We start from the raw sequence: 14,647 nt of genomic DNA, 5'->3' as shown, positions 1-14,647 counted from the left end.
ATAAAGGAGATAATGGGGAATTGGATGCAAGTGTTTGCTTGATATTGTGGACCACAATATCAGAGTCGTTTGCAATTACTATAATTGAGAAGACGACCAACTGTGTTGCATGAAATATGATGTTTTATGCTTCGTGGTCATGAGATTTGGGGACATGGATGTTAATGGTTTCATTTGCACTTCATTCAATGACATAATAACACTCTTTCTTTAGGCAAGTGGAGCATCCTTACCCATAGAAAACCATCAAGTAGGATCACTATGGCATATTCAAAACACTTATGCAATACAAGTCATGCCATTAGTAGAGTTGTCATGACTTCCACATAACATGGCACAATAAGGTCAAATTTCAGTCCCATAGGTAGTTTGATATTTTAGTGGTTCTTTGCTCGTTGGGCAATAAGGGTTTCGGGGGCGAGATACGAAGGTCAAGATCAATAAGTGGACGATCATGCCACAAGTAGGAGTGAGTCAAACGAGGTGGTTGGGGTGATGCATGCAGAGAAGTCGTCCGAGGCGCAAGGGTGTGCGTGTGTGGAGTTTCATGACCTATCTAGGCCTTCTATGTGTATGTGTTGTGTTGTACATGCATGTATGTATATATGAATGAATGAATGAATGAATGAATGTATGTATGTATGTATGTACGTGTGTGTGTGTATGTGTGTAGCTCATGTCTAACTACTACCAAAAATTAAAGAGGGCAAGTGAGGGAATCACGGGCGCGGATGGCGCAGGTTGCATAGTTGATGGCGTGTGCGATCTACACTGTCCAATGTGGATAAAAAGCTGACAACGTCTGTCACCAGGAGCCTGACTATCTGAGAGCCTTTGTCACAAGGAGCCCCACTGTCTAACAGTCTTTGTAACTAGGTGCCCGACTCTGTCTTCGTAACCAGGAGCCCGTTGTTTGACAACCTCTGTCACCAAGAGCCCGACTCAAAAACAAACATCAAAAACTCCAAATAACTGTAAGTGTACAACAAATATTTTCCATGAAAATGATGCATAAAATTACTCAAAAGAAACCTAAACTTCCAATTGCTAAAAACCTAAAAGTTAAAACTTAAAAATCACACAAACTTCTATCTCCAAGCTCTAAATAACAAATCAACTTAAAGTTTCAAATAACAAGTCTTACATAAAAGATTAAAACGTCAAATGTTGACAATGGGAATAATCCAAGGCAAAAACCCTAAAATGAAATATGAATACATGTTACATATTAAGATTATGGCTCATGTCGGGATGATGGCAAAATGCAACCACAATTTTTACAACATGTAACAATCGAGTCCCTTGAAGTCAAGGTCAAGCCATCGCAAAGCAAACACTAAACCTTGTCATGGTCACAAATTGGCAATTGCCTCCTCGCCCGACTTGCACCTCTTTGTAGTTTTCCGGTGTGGGATTTGGAAGTGTTTGGGGAGTTGGCAATAAGTTATTGCGAGATGTCTATTTGTTGGTTGAGACTTACTGATCTACCATCTTCTTCATTGGGTGATTTTGGTGCACCAACGCGATACACCTTCTCAGTCATGTCTTCCAATGTTTGTATACATTCCAAAATAGTTGCACGGTCGAAGGTTCCTAACCCTTGCTTGAGCCATTGAAGTGCTTCCTCAACCATTTATATTTTGGACTTCAATGATTCCATCTCTGATGTTGTGGGGTTTGTCTCCCCGACTTGTTCTACCTCTGTCTCCACTTCTATTTCTGTATTGTGATCCATTCACATTTGGGTCACATGATCTATAAAAGGCAACGAGCCACATAAATGTGGCACGTGCCTCTCAATAATCTTTCGGATACCAAGTAAATGCTTACATTTGCTTGCAAGGGCTTGACAATCACAATATGAGCATTGGAGTGAGACATTATACCATAGAGTGGGAGTCGTCATGCTCAAGATTATAAACCAACATCGGGCCTCGTCCACAATATGCATTGTGGAGGTATCGTCGACATACCTTTCCAATATTCTCTTGGCCTCTTCAAGTTTGGACCTTTGATCCCTACAATTTGCACGGGGTGACAATCGACCACTCTCACATATTTCTTGTCGTTGCTTGTACCGTTCTATGACCGTTCCTCCGATGCGAGTGCCAGTTTCACTGTCCTCGATTAAGACATGCACAAGGTCGGCAATTGATCTGTTTATTCTTCGTCTCAAGGCAGTATACTTGATAAACTCCCAATGTATTTCCACAATATTGGTAGTGTCAACATGTGTGTATGTATGTATGTATGTATGTATGTATGTATGTATTTCCACAATATTGGTAGTGTCAACATGTATGTATGTATGTATGTATGTATGTATGTATGTATGTATTTATACATACATACAATGATACATCACCTTCCATTGCCAGAAAACTTCTTGTGCTCTGTTTCTCTACACACACAGAGAGTCCGAGAGAAGCATGGCCCCTGCCATGGCTGACCTCCAGCTCTCCATCAACGACTTGGTTCTGAAGCTCCAGCGCAGGTACTTTATTCCTTTCACCCCCCCCCCCCCCGCCCCCCCCCACACCTCTCTCCTCCCCATATCCAATCAGATAATATTGTAAGATCCGATCAGAACAGACCAGTCCGAATCCCTAATGTGCAGGGCATGGCTTCCTGCTCCCTTTGAACTGTTTTCTTCGGAGTAACATGTCCCATTTTCTTCCACTGCGCTGGCTGTGATGCTGCCTGAAACTTCTGATCTTTAGAAAATGTTTTTTGTGCGAGGGTAAAATGGAACTTTTCTAAGAAAGAAAGATGCCTTCTTTCGGTAGACTCAATGTTTGGAGGGACAAAGTGGTAACTTGTCTATCATATGAAGTATGTGTTGGGAGATAGGCATTCCTATATATGGTATATCTGTCAGTAGATACTTTTTTTTTTCTCTTTTTTCACTACTCAAAGAACAGAAAACGGCCTCAAATATTCAGTGTAGGTTCATATGTGGAGGAAGTTTGTCTGATAAATGAATTCCTTAGGGTTAGTTCATGTTTGGGGAGAACATATTCCGGTTTTATGATGTATCCTACAGGAGAGAAACTTTTCCTCTTTGTCACAATCCAAAGCAATGTGATCAGTGTTTGGTAAAAAGGTTCACGTCTGAGAAGGCAGGTTGGTTGAGAAATGTCTTCCTGGACTAGGTTTATGTTTGTTGGGGGACATGCTTGTCTTTCATATGATGTCTCTGTTGGTGCTATATTTTAATGCAATATATACGGCTTATGGATGAGGTGATCAGAGTGTATAATTATAACTCTTCATCTGTGCAAAAGATGCGTAAGACCTCTCTCATATAAAAGAAGGATGGAAGACACTGGATATCTTGCTGTTTCGGAAAAAACAAATTGCATATGAGACACATAAGGAGTTTACACCTGTAGATGCTTTTTTACCAACGAGCATTGAAAACAATAAAAAAAATGTGAATATTAGATTTACTAAAGTATGTTGCATGTTAAAGCCCATAGTAGGAGCTTCATAGAGGTCTTGTTTGGTTGGGAAGCTGAGGGTGGAACCTAAACAATTTTCATATAGGAGCCTAGAGTTGTTAAGCCTCGTTATCATAAAATGGGCAGGGCCTGTTGAGAACAAGGCCAGGTTGGTTTACTGTGACCTGGCATGCTGTGGCAGCAGCCTGTGGAGTCTCATCTTGGGGGTTTACTACTTTGTACTAAGAACTCTCTGTGTGAAAATAATGCACACAAATATGTGGTCACCCTTCTTGGTGGAGATTTGAGTATGGCACTCAAATGATCATGCCTATTCATACTTCTTGTGAATTAATTTATATGTTGAGCATCCTAGAAGCCACATGTAGATAGATAAACATATTTTATTATTGTCTTTGGAGGTCAAATATGATCTAGGAGACAAAAACTATAACATTTTCTCATAATACATGTAAAAGTGAATAGTGACTCATGATGTTCAAGAACTCTACGAATGAATGTTACAATTGAGAGTGCACATTGGGACTTTGAGGGGAATTCATACAAGGATTGGGTTTGGCCAAAGATGTGTGAAAAGCATAGTTGAATGTGATCGAAGGCAGGGCATTGTATCGAAGTGTGATACTTAGCCTCCCTCAACTTGTTTAGGGCCCCATCTCATTGCTTGTGCCCCATCTCACATTGTAGTGAGTATGCGCTAATCTTTTGGATACGGGATGGGCTCTAAGACGTATTGATGTGTGTGGCTTCCTTGTTCCACGAAGAATATTGTTTTGTAGTTAGGTGCTATATATATATATATATATATATATATCTATATATATATATATATATATATAGATAGATAGATAGATAGATAGATAGAGAGAGAGAGAGAGTTTACCCATTTCATGACCTAGAAAGAAAGAAAGAAAGATATATTAACGTCTTTTACGAGGCCAAAATGGCCTATAAGACCGAATAAGAGATTACATCTTAAATGTTTTCTTGTCTTTGAGAACAAATCAAAATAAAGTAAATATAAAAGTAAATAAGATGAAAAGAAAAGAGACGAGAGAATCTGGTTTTTGGCACATGCGAGATTCTCAAGTTAGGTATATTGTAGCTTTTGTCTCCGAAAGATCTCTATCATAGGTCGATCCAGAATGGAAATGTCTCCGAAGCGAGGGAAGCACCTACGATGGCGGGAGATAATGGCTTTTATTTGTCGGTGACAAGGGTGTCGAGGTCGTGGTCGATGGGGCAAGGGCCTACGTGCACGGCAAATTGCCATTGCCCGATCAATCGTAACCCCTTTGTTATATCCTGGTCTGGATCCCATTTCTGTATCTTGGGGTTGACTTCTAGCATTAGGAGTGATGGAGCTCAATCACAACTTTCTTTAGCTCCATCACTCCAACCTTGTATAAATATGTGTGTTCTCCTTGATTTCAATCAGGGTAAACAATGCCAGTTATGATATTCATAGTTCTCTCCTTAGTCTCTCTCTCCCCCTCTCTCTCTTTTGGTAAACGCACACAATTATATTAATTGATGTAAAATCCACTTAGTTACAACACTTCTTAGTCCCCTCTACCTATCATATGCCTATGTAGGGAGAGGGACATTTTGTAATGCTATTAAAAAACCGGAATATGCATTTGCAGAAATGATCCCCACATGCTCTAACATCCAAAAATTCCACATGAGAATACCTTTCAGCTTCTTTATATAGACTTTCACCTCATGTCTATTATCAAACATGAAAGCATTACGCATATTCCAATTGTGTTGTAGATCCCAATAACGTAAAAATTGGAACTATATCTCCATCTCATCATTTGAACCCTTTTGAACATATTGAGAAAAAACCCATTGTTGAGGTCTCTCTCTCTCTCTCTCTCTCTCTAGAGAAACTCTTAATCTGTCCAAAGGTGCAGATTGAATGAAGTCTGGTCGTGAAAGGGGACATTCAGAAGAGAGACATCCAGGACTTTACCTCATACAAAGAGAGACATTCAACGTATCAAGTTCGAATTAAAAAATGAAGTGATTGATTCTCAAGTGTGGTTTATTTGAGAAAATGTTTTGTAAACACTGCAGAAATATCAGAAGAACCTTGTGTTCGTAATCAGAAGATGGAGTGGAGAATCTGCACATGGCATAACATATTGTTGCCTTTCCATGCACAATGGCAATCCAATTCTTCATTTCACATCTTTGCATGCATTAAAAGGTTGTGTCATCACCTTCACATGGTGTGTTCAGATACATAGCTAACAAGCCTTAAATCACATCGAAGCATGATGATGTCGTATGAGCCATGTTTCTTTTTAGCATATATCCCCTTCTGCAGCTTTATTTGAGGGATAGGGGTTCTCTTGTGACATGCAAAAGCGAGGGTTATTTAATAAGTTTTTTTTGAGAGATGCATTTCTGAGTGAGTGAGTGTGAAGCTTGTTAGGGTATCTCATATTCCATGCTTCTTCGCATGCTAGTAATTTAATTTTGGTTTTCAATTTTAAATTTGTAATCATGCTTAGTGGAAGCTATTTTACTGGTTGAAAGGTGGATTCCAGTATTTATATTTCAATGAATAGTAATGTCACTAAGTATGTGCAAAGCATTGAGAATAGCAGATTCATCTGTCCAGCTTTCTGAATTAGTTTGATAATTAGGGGAAATTATAGGATTTCCTAGAAACATATTCCTCACAATATTATTAGAATTAATGGAGATCATTAGTCCACACCAAACAATCTAGGGAAGAGGAATGTCAACCTTATGTAAGCAGAGTAGATGGCAGAAGCAAGTAGGTCAGTCTCTTTAAGTATATTCATTAGCCCCTCTACAGTATCTAAAATTATTATTCTAAATTGAGTGAATATAAAATTCATAGTTAGAGGTCCTTTATTTGTTTCCTTACCATTTGGTAATCTGTAATAATAGCATGTGTGTTCTTTCGAAGGGATCAGACAAGTGGAAGGATCATTGGACTCAGCAAGGCTAACAGTGTTATTGCTTCGACAAGTGGTTTCTCAACGACGGACCCCTCATTCTGGGCATGCTTCAAGCCTTCTCGAAGCAGTTAAGGATGTGGGCATCCGTCTTATATCTGCTAATCCAATCGGTTAGTACAGTATTGTGCTATATGTTTCCAATCCTCTACACATCAGATTATATTTAAAAAGAGTAGATGTATGTTATCATACATAGCTACAAACATTTTGGGAATCCTATAATATTTGTGATTAAAGTTTTAGAGATCTCTCTTCAAACCTTGCAGAGTTGGCTGTTGGAAATATTGTTAGACGAGTGCTACACATAATACGCGAAGAGGAAATATCGATTGCCACTAATTCAGCTGAAGGGGTGGAGGCCCCCTCTGATAGTGATGACAATGATGACAGGGATCGTGAGGGCTTACCTGCTTTATCAGCAGCTGTCCTTGCAGCAGCCAATAGGACTGCCTTACGAGCACCTTCGCTGTATAATCTACTTGAATCTGTTCCAATACAATCTGCAGTGGCGCTATCATCTTCAGGGGGTGACTCGGAGGGAAAAAGTAGATGTAAACACCACCTTGTAAAAGTGGCTCATTTTGATCAATTTATACTCAGTAATTATGCTTGCTGATTCTTCTATAAATAATGCAGCTTATGACAAAAACTCCAAGGGGTTAAGACTAAGGAATTCAGTAATTGAGGCGATCAATGAGCTACTTGAAGACATAAATAATTATCATGCACAGATTGCAGAGCAGTCACTTGAGCATATTCATCAGAAGTATGTAATGGTAGTTTTGTTTGTTACCTTAATTTTGGAATAAACATCTCATTTTGCTATGCAATAAACATCTTATTTTCCTTTGTTATGCAATAATTTTTCATAGTTTCTATGTGCAGTGAAGTGATACTTACTATAGGACGGTCAAGATCACTTCTGCATTTTCTGCATGAAGCAAAGAAGAAAAGGTCATTTCAAGTATTTGTTGCTGAAGGTGCTCCAAGGTGCCTTGACTACTGTTTCTTAATATACTGCCTTACTATGTCAGAATACTTTGTTGTTTGTGGTTGTGCAATAATCAGTGTGGACTTCTCTAAGCTTAGATGGGTTTGTCCTATTTTTTATGGTTATCTAGGGTGATGATCTATTTAGGTTTGAGAATTTAACCTTCCTTCTGTATATGTGTATCTGTGGTGTTTTTTCTGATTTAATGTGATTATAATTCTGTCTATGCTTGATTTTTGAATTACTGGACGTTGATTGTTTCTATTTTGGTTGTAGATATCAGGGTCACTCACTTGCCAGAGAGTTGGCCACTCTGGATCTTCAGACAACTGTGATTACTGATTCTGCAGTCTATGCAATGATATCCCGAGTGGACATGGTTTGTATCTGTTTTGATATCTTGATGCAAAAAGTGTGGCTTGAAGTTGAAGCTCAATAAGTACTTTTTGTACACTTAAGTAAAACAATTGTGCTTTATGCAGGTAATTATAGGTGCTCATGCTGTCATGGCCAATGGAGGAGTTATTGCTGCAGTTGGTTCTCATATGGTCGCCCTTGCAGCACACCATCATGCGGTTCCTTTTGTTGTTCTGGCTGGCTTGCACAAGGTAGAAAATAACAAAAATCAAAAGCAGCTCTTGATCAATTCTCTTGAAGATTCTGTCCTAACCTGAAGTCATTTTGCAATGTAGCTTTGTCCGTTGTATCCTCACAATCCATATGTGGTTGTGAATGAGATGAAGTCCCCATCTCATATTTTGGAATATGGAGATATCTCAGATTGTGCGAACATCAATCAAACTTCGGGTGGACTATCACTCCAAGCAGTCAATCCAAGCTTTGACTACATTCCACCTGAGCTTGTGAGCCTGTTTATTACTGATACGTAAGAGAAGAATGCATACTATGATGCATTTACTTTACACATGAATCCAACTTTTCTAGGGAAATGGAATTCCTCTGATTGAACTTTTTTTTCTTGGTTTTTCTTCTTACAGAGGTGGACACAATCCTTCCTATGTTTACAGGTTAGTAGCAGAGTATTACAGTCCTGAAGATATTGTTCTTGGATGAAGACATTTTCCATTCATATCTTGGCTCTCAGAATGCATTTAAGGGTTTTGGTTCTATTACAATGATTGAAACATCCAAAAGCTAGCTTTATGAAGCAGAAAATAACTGAAGTCATTATATTTTGGAACTTCGGAAGAAAGCACTTGTCAATCAATGCTATTGGGTAGAGGGTACCCAGCTATTGTTGATTCTAAATGAAAATGATTGGATTCACATTCTGTTAATGTTGCAATCTATTGTTGATTGTAAACGGAAATGATTGGAATCACACTATTTGTTTGCATGAATGAATTATATTCAAAGTGCAAATGCGCTGTGTTTATTTGAATTGGTTGTCCTAATACAAAAAATCTTGAGAATTGTTGAGTCTGTTATTCTCATCTACTTGTTCTACAGTAATATTTATTATCATTTTCTCTCTGTATAGTTTCTAATCCAATGCGGCTGCTTGTAATGGTCAAGGTATTTGAACTGCACAGGTTCTTTAGACAGACCATGGGTGAACAGTTATTGAAACTGGAAGACAATATCGCGACCTCAAGTTAATGGTAGACAATAGACCATTCACAAATGATTCATAATGAGTATGCTTCTGATATATCAGTTTTGGAGCAAATTTGAGCTGAAGTAACCAAAAAATGAAATGTATCCTCCAAGGATATGGCAACAAGATTTGATCCATTCATCAAATCCCAACAAATATTACTCTGAGAACATGAAAAACCTCATACAAAAGCAGAAACATTTAGCCCCTTCTGTGCCAAAACTTTGCATGAAACTAGGGAAAGGAATGACATTTTTTAGCACTATGATGACTCGTCAATACTGCTAACCATAAAATGGTGAGAGGACCTCATTTTTAGCAATGGTTTGAACTCACCAATATACTTGGAAGTATAGCTGCTGTATATTTTGTTAGAAGATTTTTTGTTAGCTAAAAACACATCATCCATTTATTTATTTATTTATGGTGCTTTTACATACTATGATACTTTTACATTTCTGAACGTAGAACATTCCTACCCGTAGATGCCTGAAGAATATATAAATAAATCAACATGCCACAATTAATAACTCTTGATATATCAGGTCCAGTCCTATTACTTGAATTGAGAGTTTACAAAGACGATTGGTTAGCGTAACTCTCCAAACAAAACCCATTGCTCTCAACAATATAGCCACTTTAATCTAGAAAGCACACAACATAATGATTCATATAAGCAAACTATTGATTGTTCCATTAAAAAAACTTGGAATTGTTGTGTTGGGAGAGCTCAGTTCATGTACTTCAAAGAACTTGGGATTCTGTTACTTCTACTGAGTTTAAAAAGCTGCTTTGTTAATATGTGTTCACAATGAGTGATTCTCCAAACAAAGCCCAGTTCATATACTTCAAAGAACTTGGAATCTGTTACTTCTACTGAGTTTAAAAAGCTGTTTTGTTAATAGATGTGTTCACACTGAGTGATTCTCCAAACAAAGCCCAGTTCATATACTTCAAAGAACTTGGAATTCTGGAGTTTAAAAAGCTGTTTTGTTAATATATTTGTGTTCACAATGAGTGATTCTCCAAACAAAGCCCATTATTAAAGAAAAATAAACTTATTTAAATAGAAAGCACAAAGTATGAGTTTGCTCCAACCGTTTTACAAGTGTTGAAATAAACAGCAGCATTATAACATTATCATCATCTACTGTTTATTCAAATAACATCTTAGTTTTGTTGGGTTGGGAGACGTTGTTTCATATATTTCAAGGAACATCGAAAATTTATGTGTATTTCCCAAGAGCAATACATACACAACAGGCTGTTGGATAACTTATCGACTGATATGCTTATTGTTATGAATCTGCACATAATAATTATATATATTTGTGTGTGTGTGTGTGTATAAAATCAATAGCAAATTATTAGTAATATATTTCAGCCGCCTCCTGCATCATCTATCTCCTGATGTTGGTTTTCCAAAAAGCCTCCTATAAAACAACCCAAAGAAAGAGAAGATTTGTTATTTATTAATGAGTTATCTTGAAGGATGCTTTACCATTTAGGATTTTTCCCATTCTTTCCAATCGTTACCAAGCGACACTTACTTCTGCAACCCAGCTTCTTGTTGCTTACCCAGCTTCCTCTCCAGCCTCACCTCAAATGGACTGGAAAACCACTTTACCTTCTGATCCTATACAAATGCAGCATTTAACCAAAATTTGCATGAATTAAACTAGAAATTCTCTAGAGAGAGAGAGAGAGAGCAAGCCACCTAGCTTTGCATCAAATCAAAAGCTTAATTGGGAAAGTTTAAGTCACCTCATTGTACTTGGTGGTTGTGTTGGGTATCCCCTGCCCATCCCAATGCACTGTTTGAGTAACGCAAGTGTTATGCTGTTGTCGATATCCAGAAAAGGGATACAAGTTCGGCCTATCGTTTTGGGCCAGTTTTGGTGATAGTTGCCCCAAAATTGGCCTCTCAGTTTGACCCAAATTCGGCGAGAGTTCAGGTTGTATAGGAAGTACTGGTGGCCTTGGCAAGCAGTTCTTTGGAGTCACCAACGCACATCCTACCCCACCATCTTGTTTAGATGATGATGATGATGATGGATTGAGCCAATGTGAAAGACTCATATCCACAGCAATGAGTTCCTTATGTAAGATATCATCATATTGAAGTGTCTTGTGACTCCCTTCTTCTTCCATAGGGGGTCTAGACCACTCTGAGAAACTTGCAGTTATACTGACAACTGCCTCTTTTTCCGAAGTATAAGAATTCATGTTCTTGGATCCTCGATATGTATTTTCATCCCACCCCTCTTTCCTCGATGCCAACACATTATTGTTCTTGATGGATTCAGGAATATCCCTCTTCGTTGATGCTGTTGGTACAATGCTTTTCAACCTTGCTGATGTGATAGGGTCACTGGTTTTGTTTTCCTTCTCCTGCAACTTTTTCCACTGAAATTCATTTTCCACCGGGGTTAGAACAGGGGATTGGGGTTGGTTCCTTACCCTCTGTGGCTTATAGCATGCTATCGGGGTAGTGGTCAATTCATGATGAGTCATTTTCAGACTATCTATAGATTCCGATTTCTTTGGTTGCAGAGCTACACCATTTGAATCGACACATTTGGATGGATCATCATGGTTTTCTCCAGAATCATGAGACATGGGTTCCAAGAATGAATCTACAGAATAACCTTCATCCACAGTATTGCTTTGGAGACTCCTCCCCATCGATGTTTTCTTGGAGCCATACTTTTGATGAGGTGTAGTTGCTACTTTTTCCTTATATGAGGCCATTTCTGGGCCACCTTCACTTGAGCAGCTAATCACACTATCTTCACGTTTCAGCTTTCCATACTTGGAAATACAGTATCCATGGTTTAAATCACTCACTGTTTGCTCACTATCTATAGAACGGGCAACAATTGTATCACTCTGAAAGTAAGATCCATTATTGCGAGCTCCTTTGAATTTTGTTTTTATGTCAGCACTTGTGGCATTAAATGAAGAAGAGACAGAGGCTGATGGACTTTCACATGAATTTTCAGCTGTAGTAGAAAAGGATGAGCTTTCAGATAAAACCTGTGAGGCAGAAACAGTGCTATCCACTGCTGCATATCGATGATTACCAATGACAGAGCTACTAACAAACTCTGCAGATTGTTTTTTACTAATAATATTATCACATGAATGATTAACTTGTTCTAAAATTTTGATGGTTTCATCATCTTTTTCATGTGAACCCATTGTGTTTGAGGTTGTTCCACTAGTAATTATTGCTTCATTCATCACCTGAGCTGAGGGCAATGCTGAGATTTTCAATGATTCAATAGATTTGAACCTCGATGCATTGACATCCTTTGTTGATGAGCTTTTATCCATGCAAGAAATATAAAGTTCATGTTCTTCTATCTGCTTGGTCAAGGCACTCGCATTGCCTGAAACTTTATTGTGTTTGAGTGGAGTTGGAGTGGACATAACATTCATGTTTGCATTGCATGGCTGAGATTCACCCATCCACGGATCATGAATTACTACTGGAGGATTCCCTGAATTATTTTGCTTCTCCAAATCCTCCATCATATGCTCAGATGTCACAAGTGAGCCAACGTGAAGATTGTCCTTGATTCTGTATCATGAAACCTAGATTAAGAAAACTGGGTACTCTTCTAATTTATGGGAAATGTATGTATATCTGTAAGCAGCATATGCATATGCATATATAGTGTACATATACACATGCATTTATTCATGATCCAAACAATTTAGAGCTCATTTTGCTTCATTCATACATTTTATGATGCAAAACAAATGAGATCTGGCTTACCTCCCTACTACCATACATATATGCATATGCATATATGGTGTACATATACACATGCATTTATTCATGATCCAAACAATTTCGAGCTCATTTTACTTCATTCATACATTTATGATGGAAAACAGATGAGATCTGCCTTATCTTCCTACTACCATACATATACACACATACATATATACAGCATATAGTCATCATGATTCAAATAAAAAATAAAGGCTAACATACTTCATCTCATTTCGCCGATGTATAATCCCAGAGGCCTCTTTTGCAGGTGTGCTTGACGAGGAAGCAACTTGTAGACCTTGGACAGCACCTCTCCTTTTTCCGACGGAAAGCTGAGGTTGAGGTAGTTTTGGTAGCGCTGGAGAAGAATTCATAGATGCTGGTAGAAACCAAGAATGCCATCCCCTTGAATAGCTGGACGTGCTTATAGTCTCTACTTCTTTCTTTTCAAATTCTGAAGGAGATTGTGACAATGCTCCACAAGACTTAAGGAATGTAACCTAGACCAATTGCCAAAAATAGACCTTTAAAAAAACCTATTTGTCAAGCAAACTCATTTGCCAATGTGAGGAAGACAACAGTTTTATAGATATGTATTATATAAACTCTCAATGGTATTGAGATAATGCTCCACATGACTTTAAAAAAAGCAATTCCTAATGCATTAAAATTTGTATTCATTAATTGTTTAGAAATTCTATTTCCTATCATATAGATCAAGACAACATACACATACACACAACCATATATGTGCAGATGTATACGATATATATAACCATATAAGTGCATATATAAGAGAGAGGATCCCTACCTCCTCTGTAATTTGATTGCTGTTAGAATCATGGGCTGCTGTTGTTCCTTTCTCGATTTGTTTCCTTAAATCTTCAAGCTCTTCTGCTAGATCATCTACTTGAGACCAAGGATCTTCCTGTTTCTTCTTATTGCTTTTATTCTTTTCTGACATTTTTTCGGCGTTTTCCTGAAGAAGAATGCCATAGCCGAGTCTGACAGGGGGCGCACTAGTTGAAAGAGGCCTTGTTCTGAGGGAGACTATGATTAAAAGAAAAAGAGAAAAGATGGAGCACATCAAATGTATAAATTTGAAGAAGAAACACATGCATTAAATCAAATTTATAAATTTGAAGAAGAAACGCATGCAGCAAATCAAATTTATAAATTTGAAGAAGGAATCCATGGATCAAATCAAATTTATAAATTTGAAGAAGGAATCCATGGATCAATCGAATGTAATAATTTGAAGAAGAAAAGATGTTGATATATCAGAAATAGAAATCCGAAGAAGAAATACAAATGGATGAATCATATGTAAATAATTAGTCTCTAAAGAAGAAGAAGAAGAAGAAGAAACAGAGAAAGGAGGTCATACCATGTTCTTTCAAAGGATTTAGGTTTTTGATAGGAATGGATGCAGGCTGTGATGGAGAGAAGGGCAGAGGTTGAGGGAGAAGGAGGCTCTGATCTCCATTGTTGCTACGAGGGTTCTTGTTTTTCCTTCCAAAACATCCAAAGAACCATCCCATACCTGCACAACAAGACTCAAAACAGAGGACACGGAAGATGAAGAAGAAGAAGAAGAAGAAGAAGAAGAAGAAGAAGAAGAAGAAGACCAAACAAAAAGAGGAGAACAGAGGAGAAGGGGAACAGAGGAGGGTACAAGAAGCAGGAGAACAGAGCAGGGTAGAAGAAAGAAGAAGAAGAAGAAGAAGATTTAAAAAAGAGCCGTTGGGGAGTTGCTACATTTAGTGTGTGTGTTTTAGGGTAGCTTAGTTTTCTAGG

At 38.0% G+C, this 14,647-nt stretch overlaps 2 protein-coding genes across 3 annotated transcripts; one reads left to right on the top strand and one right to left on the bottom strand.

Annotated features, from left to right (window-relative positions):
- Positions 1-2,365: 2,365 nt before the first annotated feature.
- LOC147860644 (uncharacterized) lies at positions 2,366-8,836 on the top strand. 2 transcript variants are annotated; one of them, XM_087324894.1, is made up of 9 exons: positions 2,366-2,494; positions 6,416-6,570; positions 6,727-7,011; positions 7,097-7,226; positions 7,346-7,450; positions 7,728-7,830; positions 7,934-8,059; positions 8,144-8,337; positions 8,450-8,836. In XM_087324894.1, exons 1-9 carry the CDS (start codon positions 2,430-2,432, stop codon positions 8,523-8,525), a joined length of 1,239 nt encoding a protein of 412 aa, XP_087181020.1. In that variant the 5' UTR covers positions 2,366-2,429; the 3' UTR covers positions 8,526-8,836. The 2 variants fall into 2 exon arrangements, with proteins under 2 accessions (XP_087181020.1, XP_087181021.1); XM_087324895.1 differs by lacking the exon at positions 2,366-2,494 and adding an exon at positions 2,755-2,793 and having other exon boundaries at positions 6,390-6,570.
- Positions 8,837-10,287: 1,451 nt separating this feature from the next.
- Positions 10,288-14,488, bottom strand: LOC147860643 (uncharacterized). The gene is made up of 6 exons (XM_087325101.1): positions 14,238-14,488; positions 13,662-13,900; positions 13,073-13,350; positions 10,834-12,652; positions 10,620-10,705; positions 10,288-10,502 (listed from the first exon to the last, which is right to left on the bottom strand). Exons 1-6 carry the CDS (start codon positions 14,389-14,391, stop codon positions 10,466-10,468), a joined length of 2,613 nt encoding a protein of 870 aa, XP_087181227.1. The 5' UTR covers positions 14,392-14,488; the 3' UTR covers positions 10,288-10,465.
- Between the last annotated feature and the right edge of the window lie 159 nt (positions 14,489-14,647).

Source organism: Azolla caroliniana, unplaced genomic scaffold, assembly GCF_043228905.1.
Source record: "Azolla caroliniana isolate FFs.n. ecotype wild unplaced genomic scaffold, voAzoCaro1.0.p SCAF_9, whole genome shotgun sequence".
Lineage (NCBI taxonomy): Eukaryota > Viridiplantae > Streptophyta > Polypodiopsida > Salviniales > Salviniaceae > Azolla > Azolla caroliniana.
This window is presented reverse-complemented; position numbering and strand designations above follow the sequence as displayed.